The sequence below is a fragment of the Panthera leo genome, chromosome A1 (assembly GCF_018350215.1).
Source record: "Panthera leo isolate Ple1 chromosome A1, P.leo_Ple1_pat1.1, whole genome shotgun sequence".
NCBI classification, from domain to species: Eukaryota; Metazoa; Chordata; class Mammalia; order Carnivora; family Felidae; genus Panthera; species Panthera leo.
This window is the reverse complement of record NC_056679.1, coordinates 105,809,036-105,830,974: the sequence shown is the minus strand read 5'-3', so window position 1 is coordinate 105,830,974 and position 21,939 is coordinate 105,809,036. Positions and strand designations below refer to the sequence as shown.

At 38.7% G+C, this 21,939-nt stretch overlaps 1 protein-coding gene and 1 pseudogene across 1 annotated transcript in view; one reads left to right on the top strand and one right to left on the bottom strand.

The window, feature by feature from the left end:
- The window catches only part of FBN2 (fibrillin 2), a 255,161-nt gene that overhangs the window by 195,680 nt on the left and 37,542 nt on the right, over positions 1-21,939 (top strand). The window contains exons 35-46 of the mRNA XM_042934327.1: positions 4,369-4,491; positions 5,045-5,167; positions 10,546-10,707; positions 11,452-11,520; positions 11,965-12,090; positions 14,363-14,488; positions 15,117-15,269; positions 17,585-17,653; positions 18,523-18,648; positions 18,832-18,957; positions 19,420-19,545; positions 21,383-21,499. Coding sequence (XP_042790261.1) covers positions 4,369-4,491; positions 5,045-5,167; positions 10,546-10,707; positions 11,452-11,520; positions 11,965-12,090; positions 14,363-14,488; positions 15,117-15,269; positions 17,585-17,653; positions 18,523-18,648; positions 18,832-18,957; positions 19,420-19,545; positions 21,383-21,499 — 1,446 coding nt within the window. The remainder of the gene's footprint in view (positions 1-4,368; positions 4,492-5,044; positions 5,168-10,545; positions 10,708-11,451; positions 11,521-11,964; positions 12,091-14,362; positions 14,489-15,116; positions 15,270-17,584; positions 17,654-18,522; positions 18,649-18,831; positions 18,958-19,419; positions 19,546-21,382; positions 21,500-21,939) is intronic.
- LOC122217395 lies at positions 12,898-13,211 on the bottom strand (annotated as a pseudogene).

The window sequence follows — 21,939 nt, the reverse complement described above, 5'->3', positions numbered from 1 at the left end:
CAAACAAAACCCAATTATACCATCTAGAAATGGCTCAATTAGAGCCTGTCTCTGCCTCACTACCCAAAGTGGTGCTAAGGAAAGAAGGTGTGCCTAAAAGGTCACTGCATTTTCCATAAATGTCCACCAATTTTCAGAGACTCGGAACAAGAGAACGAAGACTACTCCCTGGGGAAGATCGTGCAAACTGAAAGCATTCATGCTTCCATGTTGACCTGTTAGATTGAGCAGAGTCTAATGCATTTCATACAAGGTCACTGTAGATTGAGTTCCCCCCCCCCCCCCCCCCCCCCCCCCCCCCCCCCCCCCCCCCCCCCGCCTCCAGTCCTGGTTTCTTGTAAGTACCAAAGCCAATTAGTAGAAAATGTGAGTCAGTGTGGTTCTGGGATTACATGATTTATTACTCACCTCCACTTGACAAGAGTTGGTGGGAAAAGGAACAAGTGAGCAGTAGCCAGATACTTTGCTAACAGAAAATTTCAAAAATTAATTCTTTGTGTGTAATAATTTCCACCTTCATAATTCTTGTCCTTTATCTGTGGCCTTCGCCCTTTCACACCTTCCCTGAGGTGAGGCTGGACACTGTGTATTTACTGCACTTCCCTCACGTGTTGGTTTTTCACAGTCTATCATTGCCAGGGAGGGAAATGCCAGCTGCCAGGCCAAGGAGAGTGGTTCACAAGGAGTTCATCTTCGGTGACACCCTGCTCCTCTTTGCTAAACGCCAGGTTTTGAGATCCCAAAAATGTTATTCCATGGTTCTGCCTGTTTCTCCTTGAAGTTGTCTTATCCCTGTCTCTAAGATCTGTCTCATCTGCACAGTTTCTTCTGAATTCAGTAATTTAATTTATTCAGGTCTTCTTATTTGATGATAAATATATGCCCCTCTGAAGTGACCCTCTGATCACTATTTTCTCCTCAGCATCTACTTCTCACCACAGAACAATTCCCATTCTCAGAATTTCTGTAGAGTCCAAGCACTTGGTACAGTTGGCCCTTTCTCAGTATTCTCCACCAAAATGGGAGAATATAAAACCTGGAGAAAGCTCCTCAGGAACAGCTTAGGATTCTGTCAGTGGAGTAAACATGGATGCACACCATTTGGTATCATGTGTGAAGACAGAGCAGAGGCCAGGTTCATTAGCAGAGGGCACATAGAGCCCAGGGCAGCTCTTCTCATTTTTGTCCCCACTCCTGTTCCGCCTTAGGAAAGTTTGGGCTAACAGAATAGCAGCTCTAATGAAACTTGTGCCCCAGCCTGTCTTCCAAATAATGCCCAGATAAAGATGGGGAGGGGATATCAAAATACTCCATCTAAAGTGTATTAGTGTATAAAACTCCTAGAAGAGCTGACCAAGCAGTGCATGCACAGTTTGAAAATACGTGATATGAACTATGCAGGCATCCTGTGGAAGAACAGTGAAAGAACACACAAAAGGTAAAGAACCAACCCAGAGTCGAAGAATACTATCCGGGAAATAAAGCACATTTCCCACAGGTGCCTTGTGCCACGGACAACCTTGATACGAACACAAATATGTGTGAACACGTTTGAAGAGATTATAAATTTTTTTTAATGTTTATTTATTTTTGAGAGAGACAGAGTGTGAGCGGGGCGGTGGCGGGTGGGCAGAGGGAAAGGGGGGGGACAGAATCTGAAGCAGGCTCCTGAGCCTGTCAGTACAGAGCCCAACATGGGGCTAGAACTCACAAACCATGAGATCATGACCTGAGCCAAAGTCAGATGCTCAACCAACTGAGCCACCCAGGCGCCCGACATTCAAAGAGATTATAAAAATAAGAGAAGACAAAAGGAAAGTGCAGAAGTATGGGAAACAAAAGAAGCGGGTACCACCACAACAAAATTGGAGAACTATTGAAGAGAGATGTCAGAGAACAGAAAAGGTTGAGATGAAAGCATAATTACTACTAGCATAGAGAATGGGCAAAAATAGGCGAACAAAAACATAGGAACATGAAAGGAGGAAGACGTTAACGTGATTCAAGAAAAGACCAGGGCCATAAACAAGTGTAATTGGTGTCCAGGAGGTAGAGAGCTCAAAATAAATAGAGAACAGTACCAAACAGCCACACATTTTCTTGAGATGGAAGAAAGGACTTCGCCTTATTACTTTGGCTGACTTAAATTTTAGAGAAGGATAAGGAACCTTCAGGCTCTAGACAGAAAAGGAAAGTCAGGAACAAAACAATCATTTGATACTGAAAGACGTGAGAACAATGTCCACAGAGTTCTGAGGTCACATGTGACTGGAGGATATTCCACGTCAGCAGTCAGTCAGTTATAAAGTCATGGGGCATATTGTCACATAGGAAATTAATGTAGAGAGAAAACACCTGTGGGCCCTCCCTTCTTGGGGGGAAAAACCTTATCAGCAATGCAACACCATCAATTGAGAAATAAATGTAAGAGTTGCAGTGAAAACCTTACTCCCTTAAGAATCAATACTAATTGCTTCAGAGATTATGGTAAATGCCATAAACGTTTAAAAAGTGAAAGTTACAGAAATAACAAAAATGAGTTGGAAGCGAATGCAAATGCTCATTTTCTTACCATTCCTAGCACAGAATCCATTAATACTGTTTAGAAACTATATTTGAATTTTAACATAAAGGGAAAGAGGATCAATTTTTAGTGTGTTTCAACAATTCTTAACATTGGAAAGTATTTGAGGAACTGTCGAGATACATACAAATTGATCTTATGCATAGAAACTCAGCTTCAGTCTGTGAATATGCATAGAGAAGTATTTGGAATAATATTGATCAATCATAATTCTGGGTGGATGGATTTCTGAGTGATTTTCTGCTTTTGCTGCTTTATTTTCTGTGTTGTTTCTGTCCTCCCGATTTGCTACTAGAACTTTTCTATATTGTTGACATTTGAGTATGCTTTAATTTTAAAAAAAGGCAGTTTTCTAAAATACCTTATTTTTCACTTGTGTAAATGTAAGTATCACACAATTATTACATTAGTTAAATGGAAGTTATTTCTAATAAAGGTCATTTAAAAGTCAAATGAATCTGAAGAGGGCTGACAATACAATTCCATTTTCACTTCTAGAGGAACACAGTTCAGTTATCAACTAGTTAAATGAGTCTTTTTTATTCATTTGTGTAAAGAGAGTAACTTTGTTTATAGCCTCAACACAAGAAAAGACACATTGATACGCCATTTGGTCTTTACAAATTTTTTAACATGTATTTTGAGACGGTACACACACCGGAGAGCATGAGTGCACAGGTGGGGGAGGGGCAGAGAAAGGGAGACAGGATTCAAAGCAGGCTCCGTTCCTTGTGCACAGAGCCCAGTGTGGGGCTCCAACTCACGAACCGTGAGATCATGAACTGAGCCGACACCAAGAGTCGGCTGCTTAACCAGCTGAGCCACCCAGGTGCCCCTATATGTCAGTTGATCTTTTAAACACAGTTTGAACAAAACTTGAAATCTAATATAGTTAAAACTTATCATTTTTTAACTATCAGGAATGAACCAGCAGACCTTTTTTAACTTAAGGTCTGTCTCTCGACCTCATGTTAGCATGGCTGGTCTAGTCTAGCCTAGAATGACATATCTGCTTTACATTCTCAGAATATGAGGTCATTTGTGTACAAAAATGTCCAACCTTTTCCTACGAGTAGAAATACAGAATATTTCTACAGCTGTACACACACATACATGCCTTCATTTTCATATGAATGAGGAAGGGTGACTTCTTTTTTGACTTTGAGTTAAAGCTTCATGGAAGAGTTTCATAAATTTATGACTTCAATGGAGACATTTTAATGAAATTTGTAAGAATGTAGGACAATGGGTGATCTTAATACAGTCTATTAGAAAAAAAAAATATTTCCCTGGTTAACACTGAGTTTATGACAACAGATTAGATGACAGGATAATAAAAGTTTTTAAGAAGTTAAACTTGAATACTTTAAATGATATCTTTAAATTTAAAATATTATGTTATATACTTTGTATGTTGTGGATGTTTATAAAACATCTCTGTATTAAATTATTAAAATGTTGGAATTTGTTTTTATGTTTAATTTTTTACAGTCCTTTAATATGTTTGTATGTAGTTTATTTTTATGACTCAGGCCAACTCTTCTTTTTTAAGTATATTATAACCCAATATAGTTAAAATGCTCAGTGAAATAAAATATTTCTTTTCGGTCTTGGTTCCATAGATAAACATTAGTTGTTGGCCATTTATGTGGTCTACCGAGTCAAAAAACAGAAAATTTTTTACTGCAAAACAACATCTGGGGAGATAGAAAAATTTATTAACATTATATACATTAAATCAAAATGTCTTTGTAAATGAGAGACTACTGTTTTTTTATCCTCAGATATTGATGAATGCTCCTTCCAAAATATTTGTGTGTTTGGAACATGTAATAATTTGCCTGGAATGTTTCATTGTATCTGTGATGATGGTTATGAATTGGACAGAACCGGAGGAAACTGTACAGGTACTACAAGCTAAGGGCTTGATTGTGTTCGGATTAGTTGAGATGAATGTTTTGTGCTAAGTATACAAATTCCTGAAGTTTTTGCTTAGCTTTCTATATACCTTGTGTTACGCAGCTTTTGGAAAAAGAAATTTGCATTATGACACATTTATTTTTAACTATGGAATTGATACATTTTTAATATAAGCAACTTAATACTAAATATCTGACATTAAACTAGGAAACTTTCTTTGTATAAATGTGTGTATGTATATACATATACATATGTAATTTTAGTTAAGCAGATGGTAATGTGTTTTTTTCTTCTTCAGAATTCCAACATTTAATTATTATTCATTCAAGATATTAAGATATTAAATTAAATGTTATGAATATCGTGTGGTTGGTATTACATGTTGTAGGTATATACAAGGATTTGATCTGTATCTCACTGTGCTGAGGCTTTCCCAAAGATCTTTAATAATTTGCAGTGATTCCACCAAATTCTTTGAAATAGAAGCATGCACAGAGAAAGTAAAGATGCTAATGTGGACATTTTAAATGCTTTTCCTAGATATTGATGAATGTGCAGATCCCATAAACTGCGTCAACGGCCTGTGTGTCAACACTCCTGGTCGCTACGAGTGTAACTGCCCCCCTGATTTCCAGCTGAACCCCACTGGTGTGGGTTGTGTTGGTAAGTGAAGGAGATACAAAACAAACAGAATTATACAGAGGTAAATACTCAGACTTTCTTGGTAGTGCACCGTGATGAGTACTTGCTACAATTAGTTTGAAAACAAAAGAGTCCATTAAGAAACTCCAGGTTACCAATAGATATGGTCACTTTTGTCGTGTTTATATTCCAATAGTATTTTTAAAACAGGAATTTTTGAGCTACCTGCTCCAACCTCCTCCTGCTTTCACAGACTTGAGAACCAGGACCCCAGGAGGTGCAATAACTTCCTTGGGATCTCAGGGCTTGGAAGGGCAGAGCTGAGGCAGTGTTGAGAGTTGCCTGGCTCGCTGTCCAGTGCATTAGCAGGACAAAGGGCAGAGTCATTGGAATCTCTGTTTCTCCTTCCCATAAGAAGGACCATGAAAGGAAATAAATGAAGTGAAGAGAAGAGAGGAATTGGAGCTGGATGTCATGAGCCCCACCACTGGAGTAAAGCAGGTTGAAGGGAAGGAAGGAAGGCAGTCACGAAGGTTTCTGAGTCTCTCATCAACTTTCCTGATGTCTCTGATCAGAAGATAATTGTCCACCTTTTGCTGCCTGCTCTATTTCAGCATCTTAATGAACATTTATCTAGAGGAGTAAATGATCTGGGGAATTTCCTGAGAGAATATCAAAGAAAAAGGCTAAGTCCTTGCTTTAGTAGAAGTCTACCTGCTGTTTTCAGTGTCAAATGACTATACATAATCATTTAGTTATGATTTATGGATACCCCAAGTTCTGACGTTTTAATTCAAAGTCATTCATTTAATAAATATTGAGTGCCTCTATTCCAGCTGCTAGAACTACAACACGAACAGAGTGAGCACGTTCTCTGCTCTCATGTTAATGTCCTTGTGCCAGGGAGACAGATAAAAGCAGAAGCACTTCCTGACACTGGTGGCTGTTGGAGAAGAAGGGTTGTGTTATGTTGGGATGGGGCAGATCCATGAAGGAAGGAGCAAGCCAGTTGCAGCTTGGAGAGGAGAAGCTTCCGAAGGACAGGAACAGCCAGTGCACAGGGCTGTGGGAGGGCAGTGCTGGCATTGGAGACATAGCAGCAAGGGTGTATATAGTAAGAGGAGGGTGAGTGGGGATGAGCATGGGCACAGTTTGAGGACAGGAGTCAGAGAAGGAGCAATAGCCCAGATCACAAAGTGGCTCTCATCCCTAGCTGCCGAGTAACATCCCATTTGGAACCTTAAAAATATGACGATGGTGCTTCATGCCCAGAAATTGAGTCACTGGGGACTCAGTATCGCTTAAAAGCTTTGTTGGAACAAAGGCTATGAACAGGCAACTGATAAAAGGAGGACTCCAGGGGTGCCTGGGTGGCTCAGTGGGTCAGGTGTCTGACTCTTGATTTCAGCTTAGATCATGATCTCACAGTTCATGGGTTCGAGCCCTGCTTTGGACTCCACACTGACAGCACAGAGCATGCCTGGGATTCTCTCTCTCCTTCTCTCCCTCCCTCCCTCCCTCCTCTCTTTGCCCCCCTCCTCTCTCTTTCTCTTTCTCTTTCTCTTTCTCTCTCTATCTCTGTCTCTCAAAAATAAATAAACTTAAAAAGAGAGGGCTTCAAAAGTGAACAAACATAAGCAAATGCCCAAAACCATTAGTAATAAGAAAAAAAGTCAAGACAGTTGTATAACTCTAACTTGTTAAGACTGGCAAAATTTGGAAACTTGGATAATATAAAGTGTTGGTAGGAACATGGACCTTAAGGAGCCTTCTGTTCTACTGTTAGAAGTGGAGACCAAGGTATCCTTGCAGAGAATATTTTTGAATAACAGCATCCAGATTAATCCTCCAGATATAATCAACTTAGATTTTAATTTTGTTTTTAGGGCAGTTTCTAACTCTTTGTATGGATTGATGCTTCATGGCCTTATTTTTTTTTCTTAGAGGTCTTCCAAAGAACAGAGACTCATTCTGTCTCACAAGTACCATAATGGTCCATTGGACCCTCTTATAAGTCTAAGATACATTATGAGATATTAGTGATCTTATTTTCCCTTTGTCTTAAAATGTTTTGCCATTTTATTATTTTAGGTTTTATTTCATCATTACTCATCAGTTAGATGCAGTGATGCTCAAAACAAAGATGAATTTACACTAAAGTGAAAACCATGCCATCACCTAGAAGGATTGACACAATAGTGAAATAAAATGTCGAACACTCCTCCAATTTTCTTACTGTGTTGCCCAGGGGATGGCATTATCTTTTGAGAAGGTATAAAAGAAAGCTAGAGACACTCTATTTGGAATCTTCTTGAAGCATGTATTGAACACAGTTGAGAGTTGATAAGTGTTTCACTTTATGACAAAGAGAAGGAAATTGAATGTGGAAAATGTTTCCCAACTGTCAGGTGGATCAGTTATGAATACAACACAGATTACAGTCTAGATTCCAAAGGTGATGGTAAAATTGATCATAGAAGCAAAATGCTAGGCTGTGAGTCTTCAGAGGCTCATATCCTAGATGAGATTTTTTTCCAATTCAGGAATCAAAAGAGTGAGTAATAGATTTTTTTAGATAGAGGAAAGATACTATTCTCATGTCTTAGTCAATAGGGAAAACTTCAACATGCCACATTTTACAAGTACCTGAATCATCCAAGGTCCCTATATTCTTTTAGACACCAAGTTTAATTGAGTTGGTTCTTAAGGGGACTAACAATGAAGGCAGGTGTTTCGACAAAGGATATTAAAATACGGTATGTAGAAATAAAAATCATTGGATTGACTACTCTAGCTGGTGTTGATAAATCTGAAAATGAAAATGTTTTTATTTGTGGAGCAAAGAAATGAGCTGTCCTTTCCTCATCAGAAAAAGGAGCTGTCCCAGTTTTCAAAAGTGTCTTCAGGCATTGTGTTTTAAATGATGCAAGGAAAAGAAGAACAAGAAGTAATGATAAGCTAGAAGCTATTACAGATGTGTTTGAAATGTGGAATCAGTTTTTTACAAAATGGATTTGTTACAGGTTCATGTATAGCAGCCAGTGGGCAGTTAGTTGCATTCACAGGACCGTTTCAGGCATACATCTTTCCAAAACCAAGAAAATATGGAATAAAAATTTGAGTTAGAGAGGATTAAATTCTTATTAGAATTTCTGGTCAAGTTGTTCCACTGTGCCTTTTTTTCTGTACATTATTTTCAAAGTTACTTGTAAAAAGTTGAAAGATGCTTGGGGCACCTGGTGGCTCAGTCGGTTGGGTGTCCAACTTCAGCTCAGGTCATGATCTCACAGTCTGTGAGTTTGAGCCCCGCATCGGCTCTGTGCTGGCAGCTCGGAGCCTGGAGCCTGCTTCGGATTCTGTGTTTCCCTCTCTCTCTGCACCTCCCCTGCTCATGCTCTGTCTCTGTTTCAAAAATAAATGAAAACATTAAAAAAGTTTTTAAAAAATTGAAAGATACAGATGGTAAATGACAGTGACTCTGTTCCTGATACTGAAGGCTTAGAATATGGAAACACTGTGAACCAGCAATTTGTCTCCTGGTGCTAGACAGCAATGAAAGTAACTCAGAGGCCCATCCAGAGACCTGGGTAAAGATGTTCACTGCCACAGTACTTGTGGTAGCAGGGACCTAGAAACCAGTTCTGAAGAGTAGATAGATTTTTTTAAAAATGATACTTGAACACCGTAGAGTTGACGGATTGAAAGTAATAAAAATGGAATCAGATCTGTGACAAAATACCATTTGTGTAAATTTAAGATGTGCTCAAGGAAACAAAAGTACTCCCTTTGCAAGAACTCAGACAAAAAGATACCATTAAACACAGTCAGACGGCTGAGTTAGGGGATGTGGAAGGGGAGTAGAAAAGAAGGACAAAAGAAAATGGGAGGGATGAATGAATGCAAACCTAGTAAGAGCAGAACCATGAGTTAGCTTGTATCTCCGCACCTGATTCAGCAACAACAACAAAATGAGAAAAATAAAAATAAATGATAAGAGGCTGCCCAAGTGACTCTTGTGTGCAGCCAGGGATGAAATCTACATCGTAGACCATGGTAAGGACGTGAGATTATGCTGATTGAGAAGGGGAGCCATCGGAAGTCCTTCTGAAGGGTTACTCTGGGTATGGTGGGGAAAGTGGACCGTCGTTGGGTCAAGGACTGAAATCAAGAGATGACATAGGAGACCTTTGCAGTGGTCCAGGAGCGGCGGTGGTAGCTTGGTTCAAGTTGTAGAGATGGAGGCAGTGGTGATTAGTCAGACTCCAGACAGATTTTGAAGGTAGAAGTGACAGACTTTAGGGGCGCCTGGGTGGCTCAGTCAGTTGGGCATCTGACTTCAGCTCAGGTCGTGATCTCACACTCTGTGAATTCGAGCCCCACATCGGACTCTGTGCTGACAGCTCAGAGCCTGGAGCCTACTTCGGATTCTGTGTCTCCCTCTCTCTCTCTGCCCCTCCCCTGCTCATGCTCTGTCTCTGTGTCTCAAAAATAAATAAAAAACATGAAAAAATTAAAAAGAAGTGACAGACTTTATTACTGGGTTGAATAAGAGATGAGTAAGAGTCAAAGACTGACTCCAAGGTTTAGGGCTTGAGCAACTGAAAAAAATGAGGGACTTGGTGTTTATTGGGGAAGATATCGAGAAGAATAGAGTAGATTTTGTCTGTGGTGGAAGGAATATCAATAGTTTGATTTTAGATGTGTTAACTTTAACTGTTAGCTATCTGAGGTTGAAAAATCAAGGTGGCATCTGACAGAATGATGTAAGGTTCTAGGAGGGGGGGGTGATGAAAGAACTGTAAATTTGAGAGTTCTCAGCAAAAACACAGTATTTAAAGTGATGGAACTAATGATCTAGATGATAATTATGGATTAGAAAAAGAGGAAGACTGAGATTCTTTGATGTCTTAAGTATCCTCTCTAAAGTTGTTAACTGAGTGTCTTTCCCCAAACTCTCAATGTTCTCTGTGCAAACTAAAATGAAACCAGATAATGGGGAGAAGGAGATGGGGTTATCGACATTTCTTTGATCGGATACGTAGGTGTTGATTGACTTCTCTGGGATTTTATTTCCATTATTGATAAACTTAAGATTCATATCAATTGATTATAGCAAAATTTTCTTGCATGCAGACTAGTGAAGATCGAGAAGGTCCCAGTTGAACAATTTCTCACAATTTTGTTTGTCAGCGATGTGTATGGATTTCTGAACCTAGGAAAGTCGGTCATAATTTCATTCCTACTATGCAATCTTGAAAAGGTTTAAAGCTAGAGATCGCTCTGTGCTAGAGATTAAAATGAATGTGTGGAATTTGAACTTTGTCATTTGCACGACCTCTCTCTGAAAAGGAATTCTTGCTAAGGCACAGACAGTTTTAAGCTCCTGTGTTGCTCCACAGACAACCGAGTAGGCAACTGCTACCTGAAGTTTGGTCCTCGAGGAGACGGGAGTCTGTCCTGCAACACCGAGATTGGGGTGGGCGTCAGTCGCTCCTCGTGCTGCTGCTCCCTGGGAAAGGCCTGGGGCAACCCCTGTGAGACATGCCCCCCTGTCAACAGCAGTGAGTATGGAGCTGGGGAAGAGGAAGGGAACAAACTGGCGGCTGAAGACTCGTTGCCATTTTATTCTTGTACTGGGGGTGGGGTCTGTGACAAGGGATCCCAGTTTGACTTTGGACTGATTTCAGTGATTATGCTGAAAGCAGCCAAGAATGTTTTATATAAAAGGAATTACAGTTGTTCTTTTTTCATTTTCCATGATATGATAAAAAAAAAGTTTTTTAACCACAATCCAGTGTGAATGGTGATGTTATCAGTCCTCTATGGTAATCACAAAGAAAGCCCATTTCTGAGACTATCTCAGAGTTGGTGGTAGTTTGGGTTCCTAGACATGGTGTATTCCTGAGGTCAGTCAAATGATGTGTGACATTGAAATGCCTGTTCTGATAGGGCCACAGATGAAACTTTCGAATTCTTGAGTCTTTCTGGTTTTGTTTTGTTTTGTTTTTGTTTCTGTTTTTACTAGCGAAAAAAGTTGTGATATAAATGGTCTGTGCTGAAGTTTTTTTTTCTTTAATCAAAAACAAATGGTTTTAGTTATTCTGTGTATGTAATTTTTTAAGCAGTGACCGTAATTCAAGTAAAATGTAATATACTTTTAAAATATATTTGCAAGGGCACTAAGGAAAATACAGCTTACCCCTCTTTGGGTGTGTATTTTGAGCCCAGCAACTGAAAGATGCCTCTTCATTGTCTCAGCCACTTGAACCATCGATCTCACCTCTCTTCTCTTTTGTGTTTTATAGCTGAATATTACACCCTGTGTCCCGGAGGAGAGGGCTTCAGACCTAATCCCATCACGATCATCTTAGAAGGTGAGTGCACCTCTCATTGTCACCCAGATTTAAACAAGGTAAAGAGTTTAGAGAAAAGCTGGTAGAAAGGTCAGTGTGGAGCAATCTGAATGAGAATATTTTACAAAATTACAGATGTGCAGTCAGTTACCAGGATGCCGAGTTAGCGCTTGTCACTCAGAAAGATAGGAGCCATGGCAGTGATGTGCCTGCTCTGCAGAGAAGCTGTCTGTCCAGTCATGCCCAGCTTGCTTTGCTCACTCTTCTCAGATTTTAGGACATTTGCACAACAAAGCCAAAAAAAAAACCACTCCTGGTCACAAGAAGCCTATCCTCTAAGTATGAATTCACACAGACGCATGGAAGTCTGCGGGTCTTACAGTATCACACATTTGAGAGTTCTAAAAGTGACTCTTGTTCTCAATGGTGGTATTTGTTGTGAGTGAGCTGTCTCTCCTTCCACAGATATTGATGAGTGCCAGGAGTTACCAGGTCTCTGCCAAGGTGGAAACTGCATCAACACTTTTGGGAGCTTCCAGTGCGAGTGCCCGCAGGGTTACTACCTCAGCGAGGAAACCCGCATCTGTGAAGGTGAGCTGCACGGACACTTAAACGTTAATAGCGCTCTTTAGAATAAAATTACCAGTCAGGCTTGGAGACAAGGGCCCATCCTCAGATTCTGTCAAAGGATCTGTTAGCCTGGTCCATAGCTTTTGTCTTTTCACATCATTGCTGCTCAGTTGGATGATGATAGATAAATTAATTTACAGCTCATTTGCTATAATTTACTATTATTTTTCTCTGAGTGCATGAGTTGAGTATAAAATGGCAAAAGCTGGATCAGTATGAAAGCATTCCGTATCAAGTAAGTTCTTAGTTCAAATGATGGTAAGAGTTATATTTTATACACAGAAAATAGGTAAACTTGAAGGCAACTATTATTATTTTGCATTAATTTTTAAATGTTAGAAGGCATAGGAAGAAGACATTCAAAGATTATGCTGATGCCTTTCTTGCTTCGATCTCATCCCTTCTCACATGGCACAGTAATCTTCCTCTCAGGGGCCTGGCTTCTCCCCATGGGACTAGGAGCTTCTTGGTCAGAGGCCCACATCTAGGTCCTCTTGGTAGCTATGAGCTCTAAGGATAGAATCTCCATGTTTATTTGCGGAATGAATGAATGAGCGCTTCTAAAAATGAACATTAAACATGTAATATAATTATTTCCATTGTAACCTTTCTTTTTTTCATGGTGATTACATTTACTGAAAGGGTTGGAAAAAAATAAAAATTTCTTAATGTCAGAAATTAGGGGAGTTTCTCTTTTGAATGCCTTTTACATTTAAGGAGGCAGTCCTACAACATCTCCTATATTCCATACACAATAAATGCTTTGTCTCAGCCAACTGTTAATGGAGAGGCAACTAGTGCAACTCCCCGGACCAAGAGCATTGGAATATTCCATTTTGTTGACTTCTACATCTCGTATGTTTCCTTATCAATTTCTGTAGTGGTCATAGTTTCTTCCACATCTCCCAATATCATTTTTAAGTGCTGATCATGAGCATGTAATCTGGGTGGGAGTTCTCTTTGGTTTCTCATTTTCATATAAATTCGCTCATCCAGGCTGAGCCTGATGAGACCTAGGGGTTCTTCTACGGTGTTGGTAGTTCGTTGCTGGTCCACGTCATCTGCCATGTTTCAAACCGCGTTCCCTCTCCCCCCTCTCGCCAGAGTATACGAGTCTCTCCCCGTCTCCAGAAATATGAAAATGCCATAACCTTTGTTTTAGAACGTGTTAGGTGAATGCTTCTGGAAGAAGGATGATTTGATAAAGAGAATAACTAGTATCTGTGATACTTCTGGAATCCGTGAATGGGGTACTCACTTGAAAGCAGCTATAAAGATAAAGGCTCTCCTCAGACTCAGACCTATAAACCCAGAGAACAAGCTGATGTTTTCCAGAAGGCAGGGGAGTGGGAAGATGGGCAAAATTAGGTAAAGAGGAGAAGGAGATACAGGCTTCCAGTTTCAGGATGAAGAGGTCAAGGGAGTTAAAGCCACAGCATAAGGAATACAGTCACTGATATCGTAGTAACAGTGTAATGGGACAGATGGTAGCAGTGAACATAGCATAATGTATAAACTCGTCAGATCACTCAGTTGTACAGCTGAAAGTGATGTGACACTGTGGGTCACCTATTAAATTAAAAAAAAAAGATAAAGGCTTTCCTAACTGCGTTCATTTTAAAGTTGGTACTAGTTTAAATGACGTAAGTGAACAGTAAGCTTTAAAGCAGTTCCATTTGAAGAATATGGAATTTCACTTAAAACTTTCACTTAAGGGGTGCCTGGGTGGCTGAGTCGGTTAAGCGTCTGACTTCGGCTCAGGCCATGATCTCACAGTCCATGAGTTCGAGCCCCGCATCAGGCTCTGTGCTGACAGCTTAGAGCCTGGAGCCTGCTTCAGATTCTGTGTCTCCCTCTCTCTCTGACACTCCCCCGTTCATGCTCTGTCTCTGTCTCAAAAATAAATAAACATTAAAAAAAACTCACTTAAAATTTTATTTGAAAAAATAGGAGCATTCACATTATTTTTACCACTTTAGAAAAATTTCTTTTGATCATCTGTGTTTTTTAACACTGGCGTTGTTTTTTTTTTTTTTTTTTCTTTGAAAAAGACACACTTTTTGCCATGTAAGTACGTATTTGGGGGTTATTTTCAGTATAATTGCTTTAAATTATAATTTTTTTAAAAATATGGATTTGGGGAATCGGCAATATACTTTGTTTAGTAGTTTAAATAATATAAATTCATGGAAAAATAACTTCATCAATTAATGGATATTCTTGCCCACTCTAGATATTGATGAGTGTTTTGCACATCCTGGTGTGTGTGGGCCTGGGACCTGCTACAACACGCTGGGCAATTACACCTGCATTTGCCCGCCTGAATACATGCAGGTCAATGGAGGCCACAACTGCATGGGTAGGTAATGGTCTCAGAGAATAATTAGGTCACGGTTGTTAGCTTCCCAGCCAGCACTTGTATTTCAGGCACTTGTGTCTCAGAATTATTGTTCAGAAAGGTTGGAAGGTGTTTATGAATGATGAAGTATCTCAAAGTCTTATACACTTCTGACTCTGTATTATGTTTTTGAACTTGGACTATATAGTTACCTTTTAAAAAGCTTAAGTCTGATATACAACAGTTCATCAAATGTTTGGATTTTCTATTCCTAAATAATTTTTGTTTTCCATTCATGTAAAGTAAACATTATTTTACAAATAGTAGAATGTTTAAAATAAAATATGTATTTAATATGTGTTACTTTTAAAATTAAATAAATGCCTTTGAGTAGGGAAACAAATACCTGTTAATTTTTTTCCTAAGAAAATTATAAATGAAATCCCCTGTTTGAAAACAGGAGACGTAGCTGTTAACCTAGAAGTGATTTAGATTCAACTTAAAGAATTATTTTAAGATACCTCCAAATGACTGAGGAATATTCTGGAGTTATTAATCAAGAAGGTTTGGTGTCTCCAGGTATGTGGACTCCACTATTAGCTGCCTCCTGCTATGATTGTGACTGGTTGGCTTGTTTTTCTGCACATAGACATGAGAAAAAGCTTTTGCTACCGGAGCTATAATGGAACCACTTGTGAGAATGAATTGCCTTTTAATGTGACAAAGAGGATGTGCTGCTGCACGTACAATGTGGGCAAAGCGTGGAACAAACCCTGTGAGCCGTGCCCAACACCAGGAACAGGTGAGCACATAGCTCATGCTTCTGCCAGAGGCCAGGCCGGTGACACACACACCTATGTGACCACATAGTAAAAAGCAAATGTGAACTAAAACCACACGTGTTTAGTTCTGAGAACGTCCAGGAACATCATACGGCCAGTCTCCCAAGCGGCCCTTCTAGGGGCTCAGATACTGATTCCTGGCATACCTTTTGAGGGGAAGTCTGGGATGTTGAAAACAGGCTCTACTGCTAAACAGCTAAAATTTACAGCCCCGGTCCACTTAAATTCATTATTTTACACTGTACTAGTTGATTATTCATTTATTCATCAAGCACATATTTATTGAGCAACTATTTGTCATTGTGCTCAACCCGGAAGGTATAATATTTTGATTTAAAAACTTGCAGTAACTTCAAGTCCATCAAATTCATTAAGTATTGTTTTAGTTTCAGTCTTGAAAATATGCAAAAAAAAAAAAAAGATTTGACAAGCAAACTGTACATTAAAGCAACCTATTGCCAACATGTTTCTTATGTGTTTTTTCCCCAAATGTATCTGAAATTTTTAGGCAGAAAATAAAACTTGTCTTCATGTGGTAAAACTTTTCTCAGAAGCTCAGATTCTTTTGAAAGAAAAACTAAAAGAGAATAGCTACAAGAACCAAAAAAATATCCTAAAACTGTCACCCATTCAAGCTCTTTTGTGATGTAGGAAGTGGTTACTTTTAATAGTTGTATACTGTTTAGTTTAATAGTTGATACTAAACTTTGAACCAATAGGACAAATAAGAAACGATTTTACATTTGTGGCCAGGTATTGCTTAGGGTATGTATATATTTAAATGTTCCATTTAATATAATGATATAATTAATGTGGGGATGAAATGAAAGGTAAGGAGAAAAATGATGAAGAGTGACCTGTGGAGTTTTTCTCAGCGGCTCTAATTCAATGGGCAAATGGATATTCATAACTCGCTTGCCATAGTTTTCCTCCAAAAAACAAAACAAAACAAAAAAGCAAATGGAAACATTTTTACAATTCTCTAATTTGAAAACTCCCATCACGAGGTTGAAGATCACTGATTTGGGAAATTAAATACCACTTTTTGTAAGAGGAAGTATAGGGTGAGGCTTAGGTGTAAGAGGACAGGTCTGTATTTATATTGAAGCTCTGCTATTATCTGACCTTCAGCAGATCCTTTTCTCCTTTGTGACATGGATTCCTCATATATAGAATAGAGATAATAAATTAAAAATGACAGTAACTCACTCAGATGGTTATAGTAAATGAGAGGATGCATATAAATTATAATTGGTGCATTGGCAGGCAGTTAGACACCATTGAATTGAGCATCTATTTATTGTGTGCCCCTGCATGTGATGTGGATACTCAGTGAGTTTTGGTGGATGAAACCTAGAGATCCTCCGTTGATAGCACTTGGTAGGTAGTATACAATATGTGTTTTACCTAGTATGGTTTTCAGGAGGTTTACTCACATGTGTCACCATGGGCATCAGAAGCAATCTGATCAGAGTAGAAATTAGAAAATTAAAATTGGGGGGTGCCAGGGTGGCTCAGTTGGTTAGGCACCCAACTCTTGATTTCGGCTCAGGTCATGATCTCATGGTTCGTAGGTTCCAGGCCCACTATCAGTGCAGAGCCTGCTTGGGATATTCTCTCTCTCTGCCCCTCCATCTCTGTGTCTCTGTCTCTCTTAAATAATTAAATTTAAAAAGAAGACATTTAAAAAGATTAGAATTTTAAATTTCTATTAGTTTGGCAGATTATGTATAGGAATAACTGTTATAGTCTCTGTTTTATTCTATGATGCGTTGTTTCTGATGCCTCAAATTTCATATTTTAACAAGACATTTACGTTTAAAAAAATAAGACAAAATTCATGTCTCATTCATTTCTCATTGTTTCACACTGTGAGACTTTTTGCACGCTTCTGCCTATGTGCAATTTTTAATTCCTTTTTAAATTCCTAACCTAACCTGGTTTTCCAGTGTGAATAAACTGGACCATTATTAAAGATCTGCATTTCCAAAGAACAGAAGAATTTAAATGCCTAAAGTAGATATTTTGAGTCTTGTAATGATTTCCTTCTAACACAAGAGCAGTAAAAAGTTAATGATGAAAATAATGGTAAAGAACGCCTAGATCTACTTCTCGCAGAAGCTGGTACTGTTAGTGAGTAAATATAACTGAAATTAAAATGTATGCTTGTGAGTAATATAAATATATTTGTCAGTGCAAGCAATAGTATGTAAAATGTTACCTGAAATGAGTTTGAGAATTTTAAGAGTGCATTTGTTTCATTTATATTTTAAAGCTGACTTCAAGACCATATGTGGAAATATCCCTGGATTCACCTTTGACATTCACACTGGAAAAGCTGTTGGTAAGTTCTTCCAGATTATGTTTATTTTAATACCTATAGGTAGCATTATTTAAAAGTCTGTTCAGTGTTTTTAAAGTTTAAAGTGCCTTGAAATATAATAATCTGGATTCTGATCTAATATAGTTAGGCAAGAAAGACCTAACATGTTTACAGACTCGACCCAAGTGTTAATAATGGTTTTATTCCGTCAGCATAGTCTGGTGATTGAGTTAGGATAGTTCCAGGACTATCTCAAGATTTCATACATTTCAAGCTGAAACCTTAATTTTCCTTTCCACGAAGACTCTAAACAATCCACTATATTGTAACCTTCAGTTTCTCTTTTCCTTAAGGATATGTTTATGTTTTTGGTGTCCCTTTCTACTGATGTACCTTGGAATTTGAAGAATTATTAATTATCCACAATAATTTTTCTGAATGTACTTTCTCTTGTTCATTCTGCTTTTCTTCCTCAAAGACTAAGTAAGCAATATAATTTTAAGTCTCCATTATCAATACGTATATAACAAGGTACAGAAAATTAAGGACACATAGCTTTCATCATTACATGAGTAGCAGCAGTTAGGGGAGCCCGAAACGTAACTTGAAGTTTGATTCTCTAGGAAGTTTATTTACTACATTGACAGTAAAATCACCTGATATATTGATCAGCTACTTATTTTACCAACACTGTTTAAAGAGAAATAGGCTGTTATATGGCCTTACATGCTTTTGTAAATTCAGATATCATTCATATCAGTGTTAAAATTTATTTTCGTGACACTGAGTGTGTGTTCTCATTCCAGCATACCCATAACATTATCAGAGGTTTTTATGATAAATACATTAAGCAGAGCCGCATATATTCGACCGAATCTGTTCATTTTCAGACATTGATGAATGTAAAGAGATTCCAGGCATTTGTGCCAACGGCGTGTGCATCAACCAGATTGGCAGTTTCCGCTGTGAATGCCCTACGGGCTTCAGTTACAATGACCTGCTCCTGGTCTGTGAAGGTAATCTGAATGATGCATGACCCCCTAGCCAGGAAAGTTTGGTAGACATAAATGATTTTTGGACGGTTTTCCGATTTTTATGGTTTCTTCTACAGTACTGAAGAGCGGGTCACCAAACTAGTGAAGCGAATGTCATAGTAATGGAGTGAGGAAGTTCTTTAAATGGAACTGTTGCTCTTTCAGATATTGACGAGTGCAGCAACGGTGATAATCTGTGCCAGCGGAACGCAGACTGCCTCAACAGCCCCGGGAGTTACCGCTGCGAATGTGCCGCGGGCTTCAAACTGTCCCCCAACGGAGCCTGCGTAGGTGAGAGAGAGACCGACTCCTTGCCCAGCATTCTGTGTTCCCTGCACTAAGCAATTGTCCGTGCTTTCCTACCAAAAAATATTTTCAGAGATAATTTTTAAATGATTTTCTAAGTAAGTCTTTTCATTCATATTGAACTATTTTGCCATATATTTTAGTTTTTTGTTTGTTTGTTTGTTTTTGGTTAGGTAAAAGAAACCTCTTCAATTGGATTTTCTAAAGATTAGACCTAAAATGAAATAGTATCCCTGAGATACCCATCACCGTGTAAGAATTGCCTAATTTTTTTAAGTCTTGGAGAGTTTAAAGCCTTGCTTTTTTTTTGATTCAGCTGTTGTTATGGTTCATTCTCAGCCTGTCTGTAATAATTAGTAGCAGGTTATAGAAACATGCCTGTGAAAAAATGAAGGAATCTTAATAAAAATCAGATATGTCTAACATGTGTTTTATTTTTTGTTTTAGATCGCAACGAATGTTTAGAAATTCCTAATGTTTGCAGTCATGGCCTGTGTGTGGATTTGCAAGGAAGTTACCAGTGCATCTGCCACAATGGCTTTAAAGCTTCCCAGGACCAGACCATGTGCATGGGTAAGAAGGAGGACCTGAGTTCCAGGAGAGAAGTGACCTGAGACTCCAGAAGAGACTATGGGTCGGCCACTTGCTGTGACTGACTACCACGTCTCTGTCAGAAACTGTCTTGGCCAAAAGTTAGCTCTGTTAAACCATTGATGCCTTTGTTGAATGTAAAATTTGCAAGCAGGGGGACACCACGGTTTGTTCTCTGCTTCACTGTTTACAGCCTTTTTGCCCAGATGCCTTTTACACACTTTACCACGTACTCTGGGACACTCCAGGTTATGTGGACGTCCCCACAGTACCCAGTGGCCCTTTGCCATTCTCTGGTCCCATTTAAGAAAACCTTTCCAGCTGCAAGAATGCAAGGGAGTGGTAATAGTAGTAGGAGCAAGAGGGTTGAGATGAATATATAGACACACACATACACACATCTTATACACCTTTTCCCAAAATCATTGAGTACATGGGACTTACCTACTTCTTTTGTGTTTTAACTCTTAAAAAAAAATTTTTAGGAAGAAATGTACCAAAACTCTCTAAAATGTCCCCATAGCTAATGTAATGGGTAACTGAGCAGTAATAATGTTCAGTAAGTACTTGCTGAGCTGACAGGTGATGAGATTGCAAAGGCAGATAGGCTGGCTGGCCCTTATGGAGCCCACCCTTGGAACTCAGTGTAACTCCTTTAATCTGATGTCGACAATGGGCTCTATCTCGGCCAAACAGTTCTCCCTGCTTTGCACTTGAAGGAGGAAAATTACATTAAAAACTTGGCTATGTATAATTAGCGCATTCTCAGTTTAGGAAAAGCTGAAGTTATGCATCTACTATTTTGGTATTGAAGATACTACCTATCTGAAAAGTAATGTCAGATTTCAGCACCATAGAACTGCTTTCCTTTATGACATATCCATACAACAAGGACTGCCCGGAAAACGTTGTCTCCTATGACCTCCCCTGTGGACTTGGGCCGTGGTGGTGGAAAAAACTCTCTAGGAGATGCTGTGCAAAAGACAATAGAGGATCTAGCCCTATTTGCATGAACTTTCTGAGAATGCTTGCCCACGCATGCTTCTCCTGACTGTACTCTGTAAGAGAGATAACATGATTTGCTAAAAAATACATGAGATTTGATTCAGAGATTTATATGGAGAAAATAGGCCCTCGATTCTAATAATTCATTAATGATGAAAGTCAGTGAGACTCCTTCATAATACTACTCTTCAACAAAGCTTTCTTCCTAAGAAACATTACTTTTTTTTTTTTTTTTTTTTTTTTTTTTTGCATAGAAGAAGAGTTCGCACAGCCTGGAATTCATTGTGTAGGGAATCTGTTCTCTTCTAGGAAGAGTCCTTTCTAAACGTTTTTTTTTTAATTCCATTCCTTGAAGGCTAATACTAATGAGGTAGACATCTTCAGTGTGGATTCTGTTAACTCATAAAATTTAGGAAACTAAAATTTGTCTGTGTTGTGCTGATCAAATTAATGTATGTAAATTTCTGGGGGAGTGGTGTTGATAATGCTTAATAGAACAAATTGTTTAGGGTTTCAGAAGACTGGTTTCCTTACAAAGTTGACAAGCAAACCCATTCGTTAAAACATCTGCACTCAAGGGGATGCTTGCTTAGCTATATGAGCCTATAAGTCACTCAGCAGCACCGCATCTTATAATTTTATAACTTAGAGTTTTCTCCACCTCATGCTCATTTTCCCGAAATAAATAGGGGTTCCTAAGTTTTGAATAAGGAAGATATAAGTGACTCTGTACTTTTTAAAAATGTAAATCTTTAACAGGCTGTGTTTTTCTAGTTAAAAATTTGAATTCCTTGGAGCCAATGTTTCTTTGTAGATGTTGACGAGTGTGAGCGACATCCATGTGGAAACGGGACTTGTAAAAACACGGTTGGATCCTATAACTGTCTCTGCTACCCAGGGTTTGAACTCACTCATAATAATGATTGCCTGGGTAAGTTCTCAGTCCTTTATTGCTTCTATTTATGTCCATATAATATACTGGAATAAGGAATAAAACCAGAGTAAATCAAATGTTTTTATCCCTGAAGTTGCAGATAGATGCCGAAAAGTATTGTAATAACATTGACTCATTTCCACTGAACTGAAGTCACAGTATTGGCTTAAATAATCACAGGACAATCTGCTGTGTTCAGCACTTCTGTCAATCCATCGATACAGGGGGGAAGCCATGAAGACGATAGTAAATCTACTGGGATTACTCTATGGTTTGAAGTTATTTTTACCCCTTAAATGGGATCGAAGATAGACCTGTCATTGCTCCAGTGTTATTCCAAGTATTTCAAACAACGCATTCTTGATTTATATTCGAATACTGACAGAGTCTCCAACTTAAAAACATGTTGTGTCTTGAAACTTTTTTTATTTTCTGTC